Source organism: Trematomus bernacchii, unplaced genomic scaffold (assembly GCF_902827165.1).
Source record: "Trematomus bernacchii unplaced genomic scaffold, fTreBer1.1, whole genome shotgun sequence".
Lineage (NCBI taxonomy): Eukaryota > Metazoa > Chordata > Actinopteri > Perciformes > Nototheniidae > Trematomus > Trematomus bernacchii.
The window spans coordinates 13,253,074-13,275,292 of NW_022987582.1; the positions used below are offsets into that span (position 1 = coordinate 13,253,074).

Genomic DNA, 22,219 nt, shown 5'->3' on the forward strand with positions numbered 1-22,219 from the left:
GGTAATGACTAAAGTTGGGACCAACATAAGTTTTGAAAAGGAAAAGAAAATTCCTAGATGGAAATTGGGAAAGGCTAATTGGGATGCCTTCCAAGTTGTAAGTACGAATAGATGTAGAACACTTCAAGAGGAAAATTATGATGATATAAATAAATTAAATGATGAGCTGGTTAAGGTTATCTTTCATTCAGCTAAAGAAACAATTCCGGAAATTGCAGGAGTTAGGCGTACCAAGAGTGTACCCTGGTGGAATGGTGAATGTAACAAATCCATTAAAGACAGAAATAAAGCATTCAGGCAACTCAAACAACTCCATTCTCAGGAAGCTTTGAATCAGTATAAAAGGGCAGGCTATATAAGGAGAACAATAAGAACGCAAAAACACACTTTTTGGAGGCAATATTGCAATAGTATTGGAAGAGAAGTACAGCTTGCAGATGTTTGGGGCATGATTAGGAGAATGGGGGGAATTCGAAGGAATTATGAGTTGCCAGTTTTGAGCAGAGGGGACATAATGGCTGTCACAAACTTAGGAAAGGCGGAACTTCTAGCTCAAACATTTAGGAAAGTTCATAGTTCAGATAACCTTACAGAGGAAGCCAGGCAGTGCAGAAATAATACACTAATGGAAAACCCGAGAATATTGGATAGAGTAGAAGTGGGGAATCAGTTGGACCTGCATTTTAGTATGTTTGAGTTGAGAAGAGCAATTATTAGTGCTCGTCAAACCACTCCTGGGAAAGATGGTGTTTGTTATAAAATGTTGGAACACATGACAGATAACACTCTAGTCATTGTGTTAAGGTTGTTTAACAGGGTGTGGGATTCTGGCCAACTTCCTTCAGTGTGGAAACAAGCGATAATAGTGCCCATCCTAAAGCCAGGGAAAGACCCTTCAGATCCATACAGACCTATTGCCCTGACATCTCATTTATGCAAAATCATGGAAAGAATGGTTACAGAAAGGTTAACATATATCTTAGAAAGTAAAGCTCTGTTGTCCCCATATCAAAGTGGGTTCCGTAGGGGTCGGAATACAATGGATTCTATATTGTGCTTAGAATCAGACATCAGGAAAGCACAGACCAACAATGAAGTAGTGATTGCAGTCTTCTTTGATATTGAAAAGGCTTATGATATGTTCTGGAAGGAAGGACTACTAATCAAGTTAAAATCATTGGGAATTGGTGGTAAAGCATATAATTGGGTTATGATTTTTTTACTGGACAGGAAAATACAAGTAAGAGTAGGTGCAGAATATTCAAGTGTTTATGCTGTGGAAAATGGTACTCTGTTCAATATAATGATACATGACATTTTTAATCAAGTTCATCCAAGTGTGGGAAAATCTTTGTATGCAGATGATGGGGCTTTGTGGGCAAAAGGCCGCAATGTAGCACAGAAAATACAAGCTGTAGTTGAAGTGGAGAAATGGACAAATAAATGGGGATTCAAACTGTCAGTAGCTAAGACGCAGGTCATTTGTTTTACAAAACGGCATAAAATTGCTCCTATATCGTTAAGATTGTATGAGCAACCTCTTGAACAGGTAAATACAATAAGATGTATTGGTGTTTGGTTTGACGGAAAGCTAACATGGAGCAATCATATAGGAAAAGTTCAAAATAAATGTAAAAAGGTCAACAATGTACTTCGGTGTTTGGCGGGACAGGAGTGGGGAGCGAGTAGGTCATCACAGAACATATATTGGGCACTCATGAGACCTGTATTAGATTATGGATGTATAGCGTTCATGGCAGCAGCAGAATCAAACCTTAAAAAGCTGGATGTCCTACAAGCTCAGGCCCTGATAATTTGTAGTGGAGCTTTTAAAACATCTCCAGTATCAGCAATACAGGTGGAAATGGGAGAAATGCCTTGAAGGATAAGAAGAGTGAAGTTAATGTTGGCATACTGGGTAAACCTTCAGGGGCATTGTGATAGTCATCCTGCGAAAAGTATTTTTGAAAGACTGCTGGGAGCACAATGAGTCACATTTAACAAGTTTTGGATGGATTGGTGATGTTAAAGCAGCAAGTATAGGTTTGAATCAAATACAGTATTGCCCCACAGTTCCAATCTCGTCCATTCCGCCCTGGTTATTCCCATTGCCAAAGGTAGACCTCAATATACAAAAAGAGTTGAAGGAAAAGAAAGAACTACCAGTATGGCGCACAGTCCAGAATTATTTTTGCAAGATATCACTCAGACTCAATAATCATATTTACAGATGGCTCCAAAGATCCAGAGACACGGCGTGCAGGGGCAGCAGTTTATATCCCAGTGAGTAATACACATATAAAGAAAAGGGTAACAGACCATGTGTCATATACAGTCTATGGTCAGTATACACCACAGAGTTGTTGGCATTGGTGTTGTCATTGAAATGGATAGAGGAGAAAGAAATACATAATAGTGTAATTCTGACATCTGACAGCTTTTCAGCATTATTGAGTATACGATCAGGCAGATCTTCATTTAGAATGGACATAATAAATAAAATATTTCTAATTTTATATAAAATGCAAATCAAAGGCATAGCAACTCGTTTCATCTGGGTTCCTGCTCATGTTGGTGTGGAGGGTAATGAACAGGTGGATATTCTGGCCAAACAAACACTCAGAATGATGAACATATACATAGAAGTTCCACTTAGCAAAGCGGAGGTTAAAACATTCATGCAGAAATATGCACAAACAACATGGCAAGAACATTGGGACCTTAGTGATACAGGAAGACATCTTTATAAAATGCAAAGGTATGTGGGGGATGGAAGGAAGGTGGGGTTTAAAAGAAGGGAGGAAAATGTCATTTCTCGGATGAGAATAGGTCATACAGGTCTCAATCATACATTAAGTATAATAGGAAAGCATCCAACCGGAAAGTGTATACACTGTAGCCAGCCAGAAACTGTTGAACATGTTTTATTGCATTGCAGGAAATATAGTAGGCCTACTCAGAAAAATGTGCTTTTCCAGACACTGAAGAAAGCAAAATACCATGACTTTTCGCTATCAGAGCTGTTAGGGAAAACATCAGGCAATATGTATTGTGAGATTATTTCGTTTCTAAGAGAAATTGATACATTTAAAAATAATCTAGAGTTTTGGTTCTTTGATTTTATTTAATTTAATTTATTTTGTATATTGTTTTCTGCATAGTCTCTTGTCCACACTCCAGTCCAGTTGGTGGCGGTAATGCACCTACATTGGTTTGCCAACCGCCAATAAACACCAAAGAAGAAGAAGAAGAAGCCCTCTGTGCTCTGCGTCTGAGGCAAGCCCCCAGGAAGTGCGCCGGACTCTGATGAAAATATTCGTGCTGGCCAAACGGCAGTACTACACTTCCTTTTGGTTGCCAGGCCCGGAAACACTTTTTCCCATTGACTTACATGGGGAAAGAGTGGTCTGTAAATCGTTGGATAATTTTTTTTAAACTAAATAAACTACCCAGTATGAACACTTGTATAGCCCTTATTAAAAACATTCGTTCCTCAAGTTGTAAAAATGTGCTAATAACGTTATTCTGAGAGTTATTTCCCTCTGCATTATGAACGCGCATCTAACCCACGGGACCGCGCCGCCCGGCACGTTCATGTTACGTGTTCAGCACTACTACATGCGTTTACCTTTACCCATGGATGCACAATAAGAACGGACCCATATCGCCTTACTGCCAGCCCACGGAGCTGTAATAATGGATATATTGCACATGTTTGCTGTAATTCATCATTTGTAAAATATTATACTACATGGGCTGTATGTTTAAATCTTGTACCGTAAATGTTGTATTAAATAAAGTTAATATTACCGACGTCGATTAACGTCACTGTAGCTTCTTATTGCACTAAGAAGCTTATTGCACTGTATATATATATATACATATATATATATATATATACAGTGCAATAATTCTTTCATGCTAAATGAAGCTCTGTTGCTTGGATATCACTAGATCCTGTTACAGCGTAATATAAAAGTACATAACGATTGATGTGTAAATTAGCATAATTACTAGCTAACCGCTAGCTGCTAACTGCCGCCTCGTTAATATCAAATCTATCATAATAACAAACCATTACCATGCTGTCATGAACGTGCGGTGCTGTTACGTGTACGCAAATTGACGTGCTTGATGTGAACGAGCATTTTGGGGGGCATGGTTAAAGTTGCGCATGCGCTATGAGCGCACATACGGGTACTTCTCAGGCATGCCGGGTAATCTGTGACGTTTCGCTCTATCAAAAGTTGGGCCATTTTATCATCATGCGCGAATGAGCAACTCTCATAGGAATGAAAGAGGCCCCGCCTCCCACGCTGTATCCAGTTCTTATTATACATCCATGGTCTGAGGGTCTGAGGGTAAGCGCTGCATCACGAACTAGCCAATCATCACCCAGCTAGGACGGAAGTGGCGAATTTGAAAACTGGCAGTTGAAGGCGAGGCTTTTATTTTGCTCTAAGTGAAACGTGATTAATGACAGCATAAACACGGTGAGACGCTTTGAAATATATTTATTTACCATTAACAATGATGCAAATGTATGTGTGTAACTTTGTGTGTGCCATAGCAGAACCTAGTTGCTAAACCCGGCGATCGTTAACAACAGCGTTAACAACATGTTAGCATGTAGCTACCTGAGCTAACTCTCTTTTAAAAGACGAAAGAGCGTATTTTTTTTCTACTGGAAATACAGTGTCCAATAATTTTTTTTCAATATACAATTGTATTACTACTTCTTGCTTGCAAGCACACTTACATGGGTATATATAAGAAAGCTAATAAAGAGATGCACGAAACGGTAGGTATGTCATTGTGTTAACGTAACAATTGCATTTTTTGATTTGTTCAAAAATAATTTATATAGCCATGTGTATCACTTTGGCACATCGTCATTCAAAGTATGACATCATTTAATCATTATTATTTTCAACGGCGTTTGGTGTCTATCGCATATGGGCTAATGTTGTGGATCTACCCCTCATGTTCAGATGGAAGAGGAGGAGCACACAGACAGAAAGCGGCAGCTTGCCATGCTTTATCAAAGGATCAACAAAATAAAAAACGAACTCAATGAAGGTAATGCTCAGCAGTCCGGTCTCTGTGGGAACCATTTACATCATTATCCATGTGTCCATAGTTCAAAAAGTCATCATCACTTTGTGTTTTTTGCAGATGACACAGACAATATTAAGCAGATTATTGGCTCTAACTCACCTGAATCATGCCGCTCATATTTGCTGGTCCTGGAGAAGAAAGGAGACCCTCACATGAATCGTAAACACCTCACCAGACTTATTGACTTTTATACCAGAGTGTTCTCCAATATGCCACTGGGAAAACACTGTGAGGATGAGAGCTATGCCAGGATGTTGGTCAGATTTGCAGAACTAAAAGCGTGAGTCACCAAGTTATTATTTTTATATCAAAGCCTGGGGCTGCAGGATTTGGGAAAAGAAAATGAATTGCAAATCCGGCTCTGTTGTGATTGTTAAACTGCTTAGAGATGTTCCACCCCTTAACCTATCACTGCAATGTTTTGGAACACTAACTGATAGAAACGCAAGTGTTACATAGTGATGTCACTAGATATCTCTGCCACTCCACACTACTTAATACAAGTGTTTCTTAATACACATTTTGCCTTTAACAAAAGTTCTACATCATGTGTTTTAAATATTGCACTGGACCATTTTGCCATTTAGATCAAATTTCAATTAATCGTGCAACCAATCAAAGACTTTTGTCCTCTTTCTTCTTTAAGTCTTTGTTTTTCATTACATTGAATAAAAAGCAGTAGGATAAGCGTTTAATGTGTTGGTCCTCTTTTCCTTTTTTTAGAATTCAGGAGGTGAATGAGGCTGAAGCTAACTTCAACTTGGCGCGATCTCACTGCCCAAACTTTGCATTTGTTCACATTGCACATGCACAGTTTGAACATTCTCAAGGTAGGGCTGTTTGACCTTCAAGTACATATAACCACACACTAATGGCGTGTTTATATGGCGTATTTCAGTGTCTGCTGTATCATGTTCCCAGGCAACACAAAGAGAGGCATTTACATATTGCAGAATGCTCTTCAACTGGCAGCCAAACCGAAGGAACAGTTGGAGGTTGCGTTGAAAAGCATGCAGTCAGGCAAAACACAACTCTACTGTTCAGAGGATAAGGAAAATCTACCATGTGAGTGTTAATTCATGATACCTCTTTAGTAGAAAGCTGTTACAATACAGTATTATCATATCATAATTAATTGTTTGATTTTCACATTTTGCTGTTTTCTTTCTGCCAGTGTCGTCCAGCAGTAATGTACACAGTGCGGTCCAACAAGGCTCAGTATTCCAGAAAGTGTGCAGAACATCAGACGGCACAGGCGATTTACAGCTCTCCAGCATTTTTGGTTCAGGGTAAGAACAATTTGACAACTTCTAACATTTAATTAGCCCTCTGTTTGGTTGAGGGAGTATGGCACATCATGTTGATATTCGCTGTGCAGGACAGAGCAACACGGTGGATCCTCAGATGAGCAGCTGTCAGGATGGAGATCTGGATCTCATCGCAAGAGAGCAGTTGGCATGGTGAGACTTTCCTTTCATCCCACTTTACCAGGCTTTTTATTTTTCAAATATTGCATGACATGAATGACCAAATATTTCATCAATGAAAAATGCATACGATGGAGACAGTTTATTCTCTAAAGTGAGTATAAATGAGTTCTAGTAGTTTTGATCAAGAAATGTCAGAATGGAAGATATCCAGCCTGACTCAAAGACAGAAGTGTAATATATCTCCTGTGTTACTGTGTTCTCAGCCACCAGCTGTCAGCCCGGAGCAGACCTGGGAGGAGCAGGCAGCCGTGGACTCCACCACCACACTGCTTCACACGCACAGCACCAGGGACACCTCCAGAATGGATGGTACTTTAAAACCTTAATAATGTGACGTAATGGATACTAAATGTCTTGCAGCTTACAGAGTGGAGCAGTGATTACGTATTTTGGTAGGGTAAACGGAAAGTTAGCATCGCAAGGGCTACCTCATCTAAAAGCAATGGGAGTCATACTATCCTGAGAATTTGGGGATATTACAGAAAATAAGATCTGTGGCAAACACACATTTATAATACTTACACATTTTGTTCAGCAGGATATTCTCAACATATTAAAGACACTTATATAATAGTTGAAGCGTAAATGCTATCTCCAGAAGTCAATAGCTAATATTAGGCTATAAACTAACTACATCACGCATGACTTTAGGGATCCCCGCTAAGCTAAAGGTGGCTAATGTTTGTGGCAATGGCGTTTCTCGTTCCCGGATTTAAGAAATCATTCCTGCACCACTCTTTTGATAGTCCAGTAAAACTTGTAGAGCTCTATGAATACTGGGCATTGAGTTTTTTAATGACATTTTGTTTTCCCCTGCCAGATGTTACCTTCAACTTTGACCAGGTGGTCAATACCAACTCTCCTGAGTCGTGTTGGGCATTTCTGACGGACCTGGAGAAGAGAGGCAACCCTCACACAGATATCATCGTGCTCAATAAGCTCAAGAACTGTTACTCTAAAATCTTTTCCTACATGCCAATAAGAAAGTTCAACAAAAACGCCTGTTATGCCAGGATACTGGTCAGATATGCAGAACTCAAGGGGTGAGTGTGGATCAAAATACTATATTTACATTAAAGACATGGGTCTTTGAGGTGTTGATGTATGTTGCTGATAAAAAAATATTAAGATTGCGATCATTTTCTTAGCAATATCCTTTTCATTGTGTTATCATATTTACAGATTTTAATTTTTTTGGTTTGTTCTAAAACCGGAAAATCAGCCGGCGTTTTTACACTTAAAGGTAGGGTAGGTAATTCACTTCAGAAACACTTTATATATTCCATGGAAGGCTCTTAACATCCCGATAGCAATGAATAAATTAAACGCTTTGACAATAAATATATACAAATATTTCATCTGTGGAAGCCGTGGCGCTGTAAAAAGCACGACCAATGATCTGCCTCGGCTCGTGGCAGATCATTGAATGGCCTACCTGCCTGTCAGCCTTCCATCTCGTGCACAAACCTATCTCGTGCCCTCATTGGTTATGTGCGCGTTCATGTGTGTTGGAGGAGGGGCTCTGTAAGGAAGTCTGAAGGCAGATTTTTTTCGGTTGTGTATTTTCTAATTCTAGCTTACTCGAGCTGGTTTCTCCATTCTTACCTACCCTACCTTTAAGGTTTCCTTGTCTTGAAGTCAATGGGCTTTGGGTAAAAGACCTGAAATAAGGGCTGTGGTTACCATTTAAAAGATTTTACATGACTTAAAGTCTTGTTAAGTACTGACTAAATTATACTAAAGAGGTTTTTAAGGGACAACAGGGCGATTCTAACCCCCCCCCCAAAAAAATAGTATTGAATTTATGCCAAGCCTGAGGCCTTTTTTGTGTTGGTGATACAGTTAATACTTTAATAACAATTAATTTTAGATTAAATGTTAACATCATCATACTTCATGAGCCCTATGTGTACACACCTGTGTGGAAAGGCTGTTTTTGCTCTGAAAGATAAAATCAGTTCATAAAGTCAACGAAGGATATTGTTGGCTAAATGAATTGTAGCATCAAAGCTATGTCAGGTTTTTAATTGTGACTCAATTTCTCTCTTTTTCTTTTGAAGGATTGAAGACCCTGAAGATGCTCAGGATTATTTCATACTTGCAAGATCCAACTGTAAAGGCTTTGCCTTCGTCCACGTAGCACATGCTCAGTTTGAGCTTTCGCAAGGTACATATTTTCTCTTCTTTTATTTATTTTATTTTCCAGAAATCTGAAACATAGAATAGACCAAAACAGAGCAAAAGTACTTATACATACCGTTGTAAATACATTTTCCATGGAACACATTCAGGTTTCCTTTGTGCAGCATACACTTAAAAACATAGTGAAATTACAAATGTCTTTCTCCTTGCTTTTTAGGTAATGTGATCAAGGCAACTTCAATTCTGCACAAAGCCCAGGCGTTAAACGCCAGGCCAGCAGAGCTGCTGGAGGGGGCCGTACGTAACCTGAAAGCTGGAGAGAAACTGCTCATGCCCAACAGAGAGGAGGAACATTCCACAGGTAGGGACTCACTGAGGAGCACCGAAAGAGTTAAAGCACTCAGTTGGACTTGGTTTGTCACTAATTTTGACTGTTTTTTTCCCTTGTAGATTTGCAGGTAGGTGCAAGTGGGTTTTCTTTTGGGAGAAACCCGGAGCCTTATCTCCCTGCTCGGGTCCCTGTGAGCCGCTCAGTGGAACAGCCCAAAGCTTCCAGCTGGGAGCCTCTATCGGAGTGGAAGATTCCAACATCCCTAAGCCGACACATTTCCCCAGAGGTCCGAGGACATTCTTTATCATCTGCTATTTCTGTGCAAATCTTTCATAAAATATACACTTGTGCAGAAACATCTTAAATAAATCCTTTTGGTACGCTGTTGTGAGCTTGCTGGTAGATTTAGGCATGATTTATCCTTTTACCCTTGTTTATCACTTTATCACAATCTTTCCAAATGATTTCCATCCTAGGATAAACAAACACCACCTCCGGACCCCAGACCTATTCCACGTGTTGTTGAGTCTCTCCCCACTCCATCCTGCCATCTACCGTCCAGACCGAACCGACAGACAGTCTGTCAGACTCCAAACGGCTACAGAAACCCCTCTGCTAACAGGTATATTCTTCACTTGGGTTTCTGCTGGTCTGAAACAGAATCAGTTGCTCTTACTTTGCCTAAAATTAATATTTTTGTAAACTTTATGTGCTGCTTTTAGCATTATTAAAACAGCCCTGTCTCACCCTCTCAATCTCTCTCCCCCTAAGCTTCATCACTCCTGTTGTGAAGAGAGTTGCTGAAATGCCTTCCCCTGCATTGGCAGCGCACAGAGCTGCACCCCCTCAGCAGCCGTGCACACCGCTGAACCATGCATCAGGCTCCCAGACCCCACAGGTACAGCATGCTCCTGCCCTACCCTAGCTGTTATCTAGAAATTCAATCTGGGACGTGTGTCCTCAAGTTTTCCCTGACCCAAAACATTTGTCGTTACTGATTAGGAAACAACTATAACTAATACTATTTTGTTTGTATCTATTTTACTATTCACATATCTGTTCCCTTACTTCAACATCAGCTGCCAAACCCTTTTAAACTGTGCATCTCATCATTAATATTCTATAATTACAAACACAACACTGTATATATACGGTTTCATTTTCACTTTAACTCCGTATGTCTCATGGTTATATCAATATTTATTTTTACTGTAATTGAACATTTTATTTTAACGTCGTCTATTGTTTATAACGTTATATGTTTTTTTATTATATATATTTTTGTATTTTATTCAATTTTCAATTTTATTATTTATACATTTAATTATAAAATTCAGCAACTGTCATTAAACCTAATTTTCCACGGGATAAATAAAGTATTCTGATGTTTCAGTTACAGCTAGGACAATTAAACTAAACTATAAACCGTATGATAAGATAAAACCTGGGTAATCTGTGATCACTGATAAATAAAATTATGAGGCAGACAGGAAATGCATTGTGTATCTGGACATCTAGAATGAGATTTCTCTGTTATGAAATTACTAACATAAGTAATAAATTAATAATTGTGTTTTTTGAATTCTAGGCTTCTCTCTCTGCGTTGTCGAATGAAACCATCACCATTAATGGCAAACAGTTCTTCATTCTCAAGATAATTGGACGTGGCGGGTCCAGCAAGGTAATGGATACGTAGACAACTCATATTGTGATCCAGCATTCCGACACTTTGCTTGTGTTGATGTTTTACTATAATAAATGTCTTTTTTTTTTTTTTTTTAGGTCTACCAGGTCCTGGATCACAAAAAGCAGCTGTTTGCCGTGAAATACGTCGACCTGGAGGAAGCTGACGCTCAGACGGTAGAGAGCTACAAAAATGAGATTCAGCATCTGAACCACCTGCAGCTGTACAGCGATCAAATCATTAAGCTCTACGACTAGTGAGTATATGCAGGGTTCATATATAACTCATTTAACCTCAAGGCTAGGTTGTGAACATGTATTATTTTTATTTTATTAATTTTTATTTGCAAAATGAACCCATATGTTATTGATTTTGTTTTTATTCTCATGAAAATGAGCTAGCCATGCATTAAATAATTGTGATCAAAAGATACAATCAAGGATCATTTGAATAACCACTAAAATGAATAGTTACTATTGTTGATTTAAAGGAATTCCAAAAAATATATATTTTTACATTATATTTTTGTTCAATATAATTTATATTAACCATTCAGATATGACGATTAGGTATTTGAGATTCTTGAAATATATTTGTTTTTGGTTACGTTAAAAGAGCTTGAAAGGTTATGAATTTACTTGCACCCTGTCCTCTCATAGAACAAAGCACAGTATATATGCGCAACACAGTTTTGTTCTTATTAGATGAAAAATGTACATCTTTCTTTGTGATAAGTTTGGGTGTTTCAGCCGTTAAGACACATTTTACACAGAAAATAAATTAAACTCCATAACAGCTCTTGAAGTCTACAGGTAATTTAGATTTCTGTTACAAAAACCATGACGTTTGTCTTTGTGTTTGCAGTGAAATAACCAACAGCTACATCTACATGCTGATGGAGTGTGGGAACTTGGATCTGAACACTTGGCTGAGGAACCGCAAAACTGTGAATCCACTGGACAGGAAGTTCTACTGGAGGAACATGCTGGAGGCCGTCCACACCATCCACAACCACGGTGATCTTTCTATGAAGCTAGCATCATTGTTCCATCATCTAATACCAGTGTTGTTTATTAAAAGGCACACTCTTCATTTCTAACCATTCCAAATGTCCTCTGTCCTCCATGCAGGAATCATCCACAGTGACTTGAAGCCAGCAAACTTTGTCATTGTGAACGGTTCGCTGAAGTTGATTGACTTTGGCATCGCAAACAGAATCCAACCAGACGTGACGAGCATTATGAAGGATTCACAGGTTAGATTTATTTCATACATTCAGATTTGACAAGTGGTGTAAATTGTGCGTTCTTTACTAAAAAAAAAAAAAAAAAAATGAAATCCAAGTTTAAATCCAGTTAAAGTGTATTAAGAACCAGATATTCTTTAGAAGCTGCAAACAGGTGAGCAGACAAAAGGGAAAAACATGCACAACAAATACATGCAAAATAATAATATATTATATACTGCTGTACCCAATTCCTTTTTGATGCTTTGAATTAAGCTTATAATGTTTTTTTATTGTCATATTTTATTAGGTTATGACCCTAAAAATCCTCTAACAAAATTCTTAATTCCAACAAAGTTATTGACCAGATTAAATTGTTTATTTCTATTTATGCACATTTGATTTATGAGGATAACTCAAGTAGAACTTTTGTCAACGTGGTGATATCAATGATTTTATGGTGCTATCTGATTTCTGCTTCGACACACAGTTAACACAGGTCAGCGGGCCGAGCGAGAGTGTCATTTTTTGTGACCTTATACAAAATGTTGCTATTGAAAGGGTTAACACGACAGACGACAGAAATATCGATGAAGCAGAATATTACTTTTGGTTCAGACAAGATGTGGATCTTGGAAATTATTACATTATTTATTTTGACTCTGCATGAAAATGTTTGGATCATATTAGTTGGAAGGAATCCTACTCAGCCTGCTAATCTATCTAGTAGTAATCACGATTATTTTGATCAATATTGATATCACGATTATTAAATACGATTATTCATTGACTTTGAAAACATTCATTCATTGAACTTTCAAAAAAATTAAAATAACAATTTGAACAGTATCTTTTTAACAGTAAGATACTGAACTTTAAGTATAATTCAACTGCAAAGTATTCAGCTGAAGCCACATCTTTTTCAACTTCCCCACGGCATTTGTCATATAGGGCAGGCAGTGCAGATCTGGTGAAATCCGTAACGCTTGTCCATAGTGTTAACCAGTTGTCCATAGTGTTAACCAGTTGTCCATAGTGTTAACCAGTTACCAGTTATCCATAGTGTTAACCAGTTGTCCATAGTGTTAACCAGTTACCAGTTATCCATAGTGTTAACTAGTTGTCCATAGTGTTAACCAGTTACCAGTTGTCCATAGTGTTAACCAGTTACCAGTTATCCATAGTGTTAACCAGTTACCAGTTATCCATAGTGTTAACTAGTTGTCCATAGTGTTAACCAGTTACCAGTTATCCATAGTGTTAACTAGTTGTCCATAGTGTTAACCAGTTACCAGTTATCCATAGTGTTAACTATTGTCCATAGTGTTAACCAGTTACCAGTTATCCATAGTGTTAACCAGTTGTCCATAGTGTTAACCAGTTACCAGTTATCCATAGTGTTAACTAGTTGTCCATAGTGTTAACTAGTTGTCCATAGTGTTAACCAGTTACCAGTTATCCATAGTGTTAACTAGTTGTCCATAGTGTTAACCAGTTACCAGTTATCCATAGTGTTAACCAGTTGTCCATAGTGTTAACCAGTTACCAGTTATCCATAGTGTTAACCAGTTACCAGTTGTCCATAGTGTTAACCAGTTGTCCATAGTGTTAACCAGTTGTCCATAGTGTTAACCAGTTGTCCATAGTGTTAACCAGTTGTCCATAGTGTTAACCAGTTACCAGTTATCCATAGTGTTAACCAGTTGTCCATAGTGTTAACCAGTTACCAGTTATCCATAGTGTTAACCAGTTACCAGTTATCCATAGTGTTAACCAGTTGTCCATAGTGTTAACCAGTTACCAGTTGTCCATAGTGTTAACCAGTTGTCCATAGTGTTAACCAGTTGTCCATAGTGTTAACCAGTTGTCCATAGTGTTAACCAGTTGTCCATAGTGTTAACCAGTTACCAGTTATCCATAGTGTTAACCAGTTGTCCATAGTGTTAACCAGTTACCAGTTGTCCATAGTGTTAACCAGTTACCAGTTATCCATAGTGTTAACCAGTTGTCCATAGTGTTAACCAGTTACCAGTTGTCCATAGTGTTAACCAGTTGTCCATAGTGTTAACCAGTTGTCCATAGTGTTAACCAGTTGTCCATAGTGTTAACCAGTTACCAGTTATCCATAGTGTTAACCAGTTACCAGTTGTCCATAGTGTTAACCAGTTGTCCATAGTGTTAACCAGTTGTCCATAGTGTTAACCAGTTGTCCATAGTGTTAACCAGTTGTCCATAGTGTTAACCAGTTGTCAATAGTGTTAACCAGTTGTCCATAGTGTTAACCAGTTACCAGTTATCCATAGTGTTAACCAGTTGTCCATAGTGTTAACCAGTTACCAGTTGTCCATAGTGTTAACCAGTTGTCCATAGTGTTAACCAGTTGTCCATAGTGTTAACCAGTTGTCCATAGTGTTAACCAGTTGTCCATAGTGTTAACCAGTTGTCCATAGTGTTAACCAGTTGCTTAAACCCCTAGTTGCTAACCGTGCTAACTGGGCACATGTCTTTAGCTATGTAGAATGTGATGGCATGTGTTATATCTTTGTGTCTTTGCGAGCCGGTTGAGTTGGCTGTTGCACTGTGAAGCGCGTCCTTAATTGATGACTGTGATGTGGTGGATGAAGTCGAGGGGGCACGCTTGTGAACTGTCAACGGGGGAGCCTCGCTACGGGGAAACTGTGGACCTCTGTCGCCTGTCAGCGCAACTGAAATGATGACGTTTTTAAATTTAAAAAAAAAAGCGAGCCGAGCCGGCCGTCTGTGATTCTCCAGAACACACAGATGGCCAGTCCGCCCCTGCTGCACTGTACTTTCTTTTGTTCCACGTCGGACTCCTTAACCCAAAGTATTTCCAAACAGCGGAATTGGTTTTACCTTTCTTATTCACAAGTTGCTCTTGTTCTGCCATCTTCGCTCGCGCTGAACTCACACAACTATTGTCACTCACAACCTGGCCGAGAGGGCTTTTAGGGAGGGGCGAAAGCGCACGCAGCAAAATAATCCTTTTATTTCGATTACGTTGTTTTCGTAATCGTTGCAAGCAGGGCTCGAGCTTAAGGACGTCCCGTCGTCGAAAAAAATTGGGTCGGGAGGATACAAATTAATTTTGGGACGAATTTGGGGTGAGAGTTAAAATAAAAATACCCTGCTAACTCTACTACGAACGGCGATGAAAATGAAACTGACTGCACGTTTTGTGTAGCACACGGTTATTAAACCTCCTTGTCAACATAAACACACACAAAGCATTTAGCAACCCGCGAAATACACACACACACAGTACGTAGCTACAGCTGTCAGCCAGCCGCACAGCTGTGATGTAACTACCATTTTTTTACCCCGGTGCGGAGAAACAAAACTTAACTTATGAAGCAGCTTTTGACGGCGCGCTATGCATGGGGCACCCTAGAGGGGGTTTCCAGACATGTCATTGCAGCTGACATGAGAACTCTCCATCGCATTTAGTCCTTAGCAATATGCTGCGCCTCTCCCCATGTAGGGATGGGTACCGAGCCCCGGTATTAAACGGGCCCCGGGCCGGAATTATTAAAGACAGTGGTACCAACAGTGGTCTTTTTATCGGTACTGGAGACATTTAAAACATATATGTCATATGTATTATTGCTACATGAACATTATATTGCAGTTTTAGTTTGGCCAACTCCGTTTCTAATATGCAATAAGACTACAAAATGCGTCTGATGTATTTTCGATCTTATTTTCGATCTTTCCAATCCAGACGAGAGAGCTCTCTCCCCCGTCTGTGTGCGAGGGGGCGGGGCAGTTTGTAAAGGTCTCCTGACTGTGTTACAGACTGTCATCCTGGTTAGTGGTTACTCTGGGTTCTGTCTTCTGTCTTCAGGACAGAGTGTTGGATTTTTTGTTAATTGGATGGGACTTGATTGGATTCAATATTAGAGCAACTTTCTCGCTTGTGTGTTTTAAAAAAATATATTTGGCCTTTGTTTATGTGTTTGACTGATTTACTCAAATAAAAAGGTTGATGAATTATCATCTAATGATTTGTATGATGTTTTATTTATGTTAAAGGTCACTTTGAAAGATTTTAACTAATGATAATGTAGAAAAACAAATATTTTAAATTCGGGACGGTCCACATTCATTTCGGGATGGCTTAGATTGTATTTCGGGACGGTTCCGGGAGGATGGTGAAAAAAGTTAGTCGAGAGCCCTGGTTGCAAGCCAAAATCGTAATCGAGATTAAAATACGATTAGTTGCACAGCCCTACTATCTAGTCTACTTCTACAAATATTCTAATACTAATTATATAAGTGTAGACTCATTGTTATCTGCCACTTTGCAAAAATACTGGCTTAAAACACAGTGAATAGACATGCAATAAAAAGAGAAACTGTGCAGCATTCAAATGTTCGTTTATATTTTAAATGTATTCTGACGGCTGTTTTAGATCTACAGTTCAGATGGAAATGCCTCTACTTATGTAAAACTTTGTTGTTTATTAAACCCAGGTTGGAACGTTGAGCTACATGCCCCCTGAAGCCATCAAAGACACTTCGTCCAAGCCAGGACAATCACGATCTAAGGTACTGTTACCAAGTCACTTCAACAAACATGATGGAATAATTCATCATTTTAGCACAGTGGTGAAAACAATTTTGTTTTTGTTTATTTATCCTAAAGATCTGTACAAAAGGTGACGTGTGGTCGCTGGGATGTATCCTGTACTGCATGACGTACGGGAAGACTCCCTTCCAGAGCATCACCAATCAGATCGCCAAGCTGCACGCCATCATCGACACCTCCCACCCTATCGAATTTCCTGACATCTCGGAGAAGGATCTGCTGGATGTGTTGAAGGTGAGAGACCACGACTAAACTAACTTGTGATGTGAATACAAATATATATAGGGTACATTTCACAAGTTTGGCAGTATTTAGCGTTCTTATGGGATACTTTAAATTACGGTAAACTTGCTTATTATGGCCATTGCCAAAATGGATGCAACGAGGGGTGTTGCAGTGTTGATTTTGAATTGATAATCACTCCGAATGAGGTTTGGAATTAATCATCAGAATCAAAAGCAGGATCGACATCCTAAATTATTTTTTTTCTGTCAACTCAGCCGCTTTTTGAGACAATGGCTACTGCCTGATATCTGGAAAACAACTGAAAAATACTTGTGCTATCCTTAAGTCACCGCGTGACATTTTGCGTTCCCGTGAGTTATATCAGTCAAGAATGACCATTTACAGGAAACTGCATTTCAGGATCTGCTGGTGTAAAATATTCTTCTGCCATTTCTTGGGAAATGTTATTGTTATTATTTAAACTACACCAAACGGCCATACTGTGGTACATTCTCAAAAACAGGGTGGATATATCACCTTGATGCCATGTAGCATAATGTCAATGGCCATTGTAAGGGCATATGATCCAATATCATATTCAGCCTCAAACAATGGCATCGACATCAGTGCTGGATTTTATTTTATTTTACATTTGAAGATCTAATTGAATCATGGTTATGGAGAACCATTAAATCCTTAGATGTTAATCTGCCTGTATAAACGTTTGCATAATATTTCACCTCTTAAAACACTTATGTACATTACAAGAAATTTGATGTTTTGAATTTATTATGACGGTTCATATTTAAATAAAGCTCCAGCATACAATAAGACAAAATTCTGTTTTACAGACTGCAGTATGTTACAGGTTTTTACAAAAATATTGATGCATATTTAGCTATAGAGTGGTGCAGGAATGAGTCCTAAACCCCGTAAATTAGTTAATACAAGCTAAGCTAATTTTAGATCTAGACGAGTATAAGATACAACAGTAAATATTCCACTGGTCAAAGTCTGAAGCTCCTGTGTCATGAAAACAGGTGACTAAATGTGCCTACAGTGTTTCCCACAGATCTGAAATATACTGGTGAGGGTGACGGTAGGGATGGGTACCGAGCCCCGGTATTAAACGGGCCCCGGGGCTGAATTATTAAAGACCGTGGTACCGTTAAGCTCCGACGTTATCGGTCTTTTTATCGGTACTGGAGACATGTAAAAAATATGTCATGTGTATTATTGCTACACAAACATTATATTGCAGTTTTAGTGTCGCCAACTCCGTTTCTAACATGCAAAAAGACTGCAAAATGCGTCATTTTTAGTATTTTCGATCTTTCCAATCCAGACGAGAGATCTCTCTCCCCCGCCTGCTTGCGAAGGGGCGGGGCAGTTTACACACACGCAGCTGCTACATGCAGCAACACACACACACACACACGGAGGAGATGGCGGAGAGAACGCGCTCCGAGGTGTGGTTAAACTTTACCCGTCTCGCTCGTTGCCTAAAGTGCAATGAGAGTTTAGCATGTAAGGGCGGTAACACGAGCAATCTGTCTAAACATCTTGCAAAAGTGCACCACATCCAGACGGAGAAATGCACCGGGTTCGACTGTCTCTCTAGTAGCTCTGTAGCCCCATCCACGAGTAACGTTTCCACGTCAGGTATATTATGTATGCTAGCAGCAACACACGGAGCTAACTCAATGATACAAACATGGGCTAATGATTAGAGTTATTTATTTTGTTAAAGTTTCAGCCATTCTGTTTGCAGTTCTGTCATCAGATTATTTAATACCATTTGTTAAAACACTGTTGTTTCTTTTGATGTGAAATATTATGTATTTAATTTAAATAAAAAGCAATGTTAGTTTTGTTCACAATTTGTTTATTTTCATTTTTCCTTTAATCGTTTATTTGAATAGGGACAATGCACATTAATGAACACTTTAGACAAATAATGCTTCAAGTGTAAATATGCCGGATTTGAGCTTTGAGCTAATTTCCATCCGTAGTCCCTGACATACAACATATAGTTAGTTTACCTCATTTTTCTCTCCAAAAGAACCGATAAAAGTACCGTTAAAAGACCAGACCGATAAGCGGTATCGATAAAAGTAGTAGTACCGTTAAAACCTTAACGATACCGGTGACGTGACGTGCCTGTGTGGCGTGCAACAACATTAACCTTTCTGTTGGTAGCTTGTTAGCAGACCTTTCACGCGATGGCAGAGCAAACAGGTACAGGCAGGGCCGGACCGAGACAATAAGTCAGGCCGGAAATTATAAACCCAGCCAGGCCACTACCAGTTTTTTTTTGTGCCATTTTGCTGGATTTATTTGTCAATATTTACAGTGTTGCTGCCCATAGTGATAGCCCTATAGTTTAAATCTACTACCCACAAATAAACATATGGACATGGGTTCTATTTAAAAAAAAAAAAATTGTAAATGTATTTGGGAACCTATCCATGTGATTTTAAGTGGGGGTGGACCTCAAATCCTCTAGGGGGGTCCGGGGGCATGCCCCCCCTGGTAAGATTTGTTTTTTAATTTTGGAGTTAAATGCATCAATCTGGTACCACACTGGTGGATCATGGATATATATTTGCTGATCGACAGCTGGAACACAAACCACCAAATACAACAAAATAATTCAGATCCAGTCGTCATGACTCCACTCCGGAGGGATTCCCCGATCATTTCTTACAGTTTCTCATCAAGGGGGTGTCTCCTGTCCCCGGTACAAACACACTGCCTGAGTAAGGTTAGGCCTATGTGTAATTTTTTTGTCATTAACTTTTTTCGGACCACTTATTTATTTATTTTGGTGACGATCCGACCTCCATGCTGCTACTCTGGTTCAAACTGCATCCACCAAACAATATGATTTATCTCGACCTCCCCAAAATAACCAAAATCTGACACGGTGTGAGATGTCTTTTTTAGCTGTTCTATCGTCATTTCCTGCGATCTTCTTCATGCAGTCAGTCAAAATGAATGAATGAATGGGCGTTTCTTTGACTATTTATAGGCAAATATGGGCGTTACGAGTCGATTGTGATTTATAAAGGGAAACAGGCGTAGGGAGTGCCGTACGCACTTCCCTCGCCGGTACGCAATGTTTTGTGAATCGACAAATGTCGGAACATTTCTGTACCTATTTTTTTGCTTTGTACTACGTAAGCAACCTTCCCACGTCAATCCTACGCAAGGCGTTATAAATGAGGCCCCTGAGCTGTAGTTATCCCAAGCTTGAATGACACACAGAGACCAATCAAGGGCTTTGATTTATGATCTGTATGACAGTGGCCATGTCGGCAGGCCACATCATGTAGACAGCCAGTCACCCTGTGTGAGGCAGACCCACATTTGCGCTCACAATACATACAAATAAAATCCTCAGGCCAGCAGGCCACTTAACAAGCCAGGCCATCGGGAAACCCCCTGGTCCTCCCGATGGCCAGTCCGGGCCTGGGTACAGGAGGCGTAGAGCGAGGGATCATTGTCCACAAGTTAATCGATCGCAGATGGCGTAAAAATACCTAAATGGGTAAATATACTTTGGCGGCCGTTAATATACCTGGGCGGCCCACCCAAGTTAAGTCTGTGTGGGAAACTCTGGCCTACATGATGTCATCACGCTGAACATTAGCAGCCTTTTTATTAAAGGTAGGGTAGGTAAGTTTGAGAAACCGGCTCGAGATCGCTAGAATTTGAAAATACACAACCGGAGAAAATCTGCCACTTCCTTACAGAGCCCCTCCTCCAACACACACGAACGCGCACATGACCAATGAGGGCACGAGATAAGTTTGTGCACAGATGAAAGGCTGACAGGCAGGTAGGCCATCCAGTTATTTTAGCCGGGCCGGCTAAAATGATTGGTCGTGCTTTTTACAGTACTACGGCTTCCACAGATGACATTTTGTTATGGATTTTTTGTCAAAGCACTTAAGATATTCATTGCTATCGGGATGTTAAGAGCATTCCATGGAATATAACAAAAAGTGTATCTCGAGCCGGTTTCTCAAACTTACCTACCCCACCTTTAATCTCCTTAAGAGGAGAAGTCATGCAACTGACATGTAGTTTTATTATAGCCTAATGTTAGATTTTCACTTCTGCTGATAGCATTTACACTTCAATATTCATCATGTGGTGTTAATATGTGGAGATTATCCTGCTGAACAAAATGTGTAAGTTTCACAAACGTGTTTAACTCTGAGCTTGCTTACTGTAATATTCTAAAATCCAATGAAGAAATCCCATTGCTTTTTTTCGAAGAAGAACTCGCGATGCTCCCGTCCTGGTCCGCCTACGAAAATACACTATCACTGCACTGCTCTCTGAATACATCAAATTAACACGGTGGCTAACTTGACAGTTGTGTTGAATTGGTAAATTACAAATAAGCTGTTTTTATCTGCAGAGCTGCTTGGTACGAAACCCCAGAGAGAGAATTTCTTTAAAAGAACTGCTGGATCATCCGTACCTACAGCATTCACATGCACAAAGAGGTACACACACACACACACACACACACACACACACACACACACACACACACACACACACACACACACACACACACACACACACACACACACACACACACACACACACACACACACACACACACACACACACACACACACACACACACACACACACACACACACACACATCATTGCCTACGTTGCTTTTCCCCATGTGACTCTGACCTGTGCTCTCCTGTTTCAGGTCCAAGTAACGGAGATCTGCAGAAGATCCTAACAGACCTCGCAGCCCTCCAGTCTCCAGGCAGCATCATCCGAGCAGCTAATGTAAGAATTGCCTGCAAGAACTTAATTTCTATCCAGGAGTTCCTTTAAATACTAATTCTGATTTCTGCTTTAACAGAATCTGGCCAGAATGTGCAGCAGCGGCAGGAAGTTGGATGTTGCAGAGTGTGCAAAGTCCTTCTCTTGAACACTTCAGTACAGAAACAGTATATTCTTTAACATGTAGAAATAACACATTTATATTTGTAACTTGTAACTTTGTAACAAAATCAGTTTAGAACCATCTTGTTGTCCTATTGTGTTAAAAAAAATCCCTTTTATAAATGAAATGTTTACTTGGTTCAGCAGTGTAAAAGCTTCTGTAAAATTCCTTCTTTTTTTTAATTTGATTTATTTAGCGATTCCATACAATATTAAAGATAATATGTGGAATGAATAAAAGTGATATTGTGCAATGGGTTTGAATATATACAATTGGTCTTAATAAATCCTATTGGATCATGGTTCACTAATTTAAAGTGGACCTATCATGATATATTTGAATAATATAGTGTAGGACCATACCTATATAAGGCATATTTATACTTTTTTTTCTCCTTCAAAATACCAAACAGATC

General features: G+C 39.4%; 1 protein-coding gene across 1 annotated transcript; it reads left to right on the plus strand.

The window, feature by feature from the left end:
• Nucleotides 1-4,371: 4,371 nt before the first annotated feature.
• ttk (ttk protein kinase) lies at nt 4,372-21,932 on the plus strand. Its single transcript, XM_034127194.1, has 23 exons — nt 4,372-4,493; nt 4,992-5,079; nt 5,176-5,398; nt 5,842-5,948; nt 6,040-6,183; nt 6,293-6,407; nt 6,497-6,578; nt 6,812-6,917; nt 7,429-7,651; nt 8,669-8,775; nt 8,968-9,111; nt 9,201-9,367; nt 9,558-9,703; nt 9,853-9,979; nt 10,670-10,762; nt 10,864-11,021; nt 11,630-11,781; nt 11,896-12,020; nt 16,482-16,556; nt 16,654-16,830; nt 21,251-21,338; nt 21,562-21,644; nt 21,721-21,932. The coding sequence occupies exons 2-23, from the start codon at nt 4,992-4,994 to the stop codon at nt 21,787-21,789; spliced, it is 2,799 nt and encodes a 932-aa protein (XP_033983085.1). The 5' UTR covers nt 4,372-4,493; the 3' UTR covers nt 21,790-21,932.
• Nucleotides 21,933-22,219: the final 287 nt, after the last annotated feature.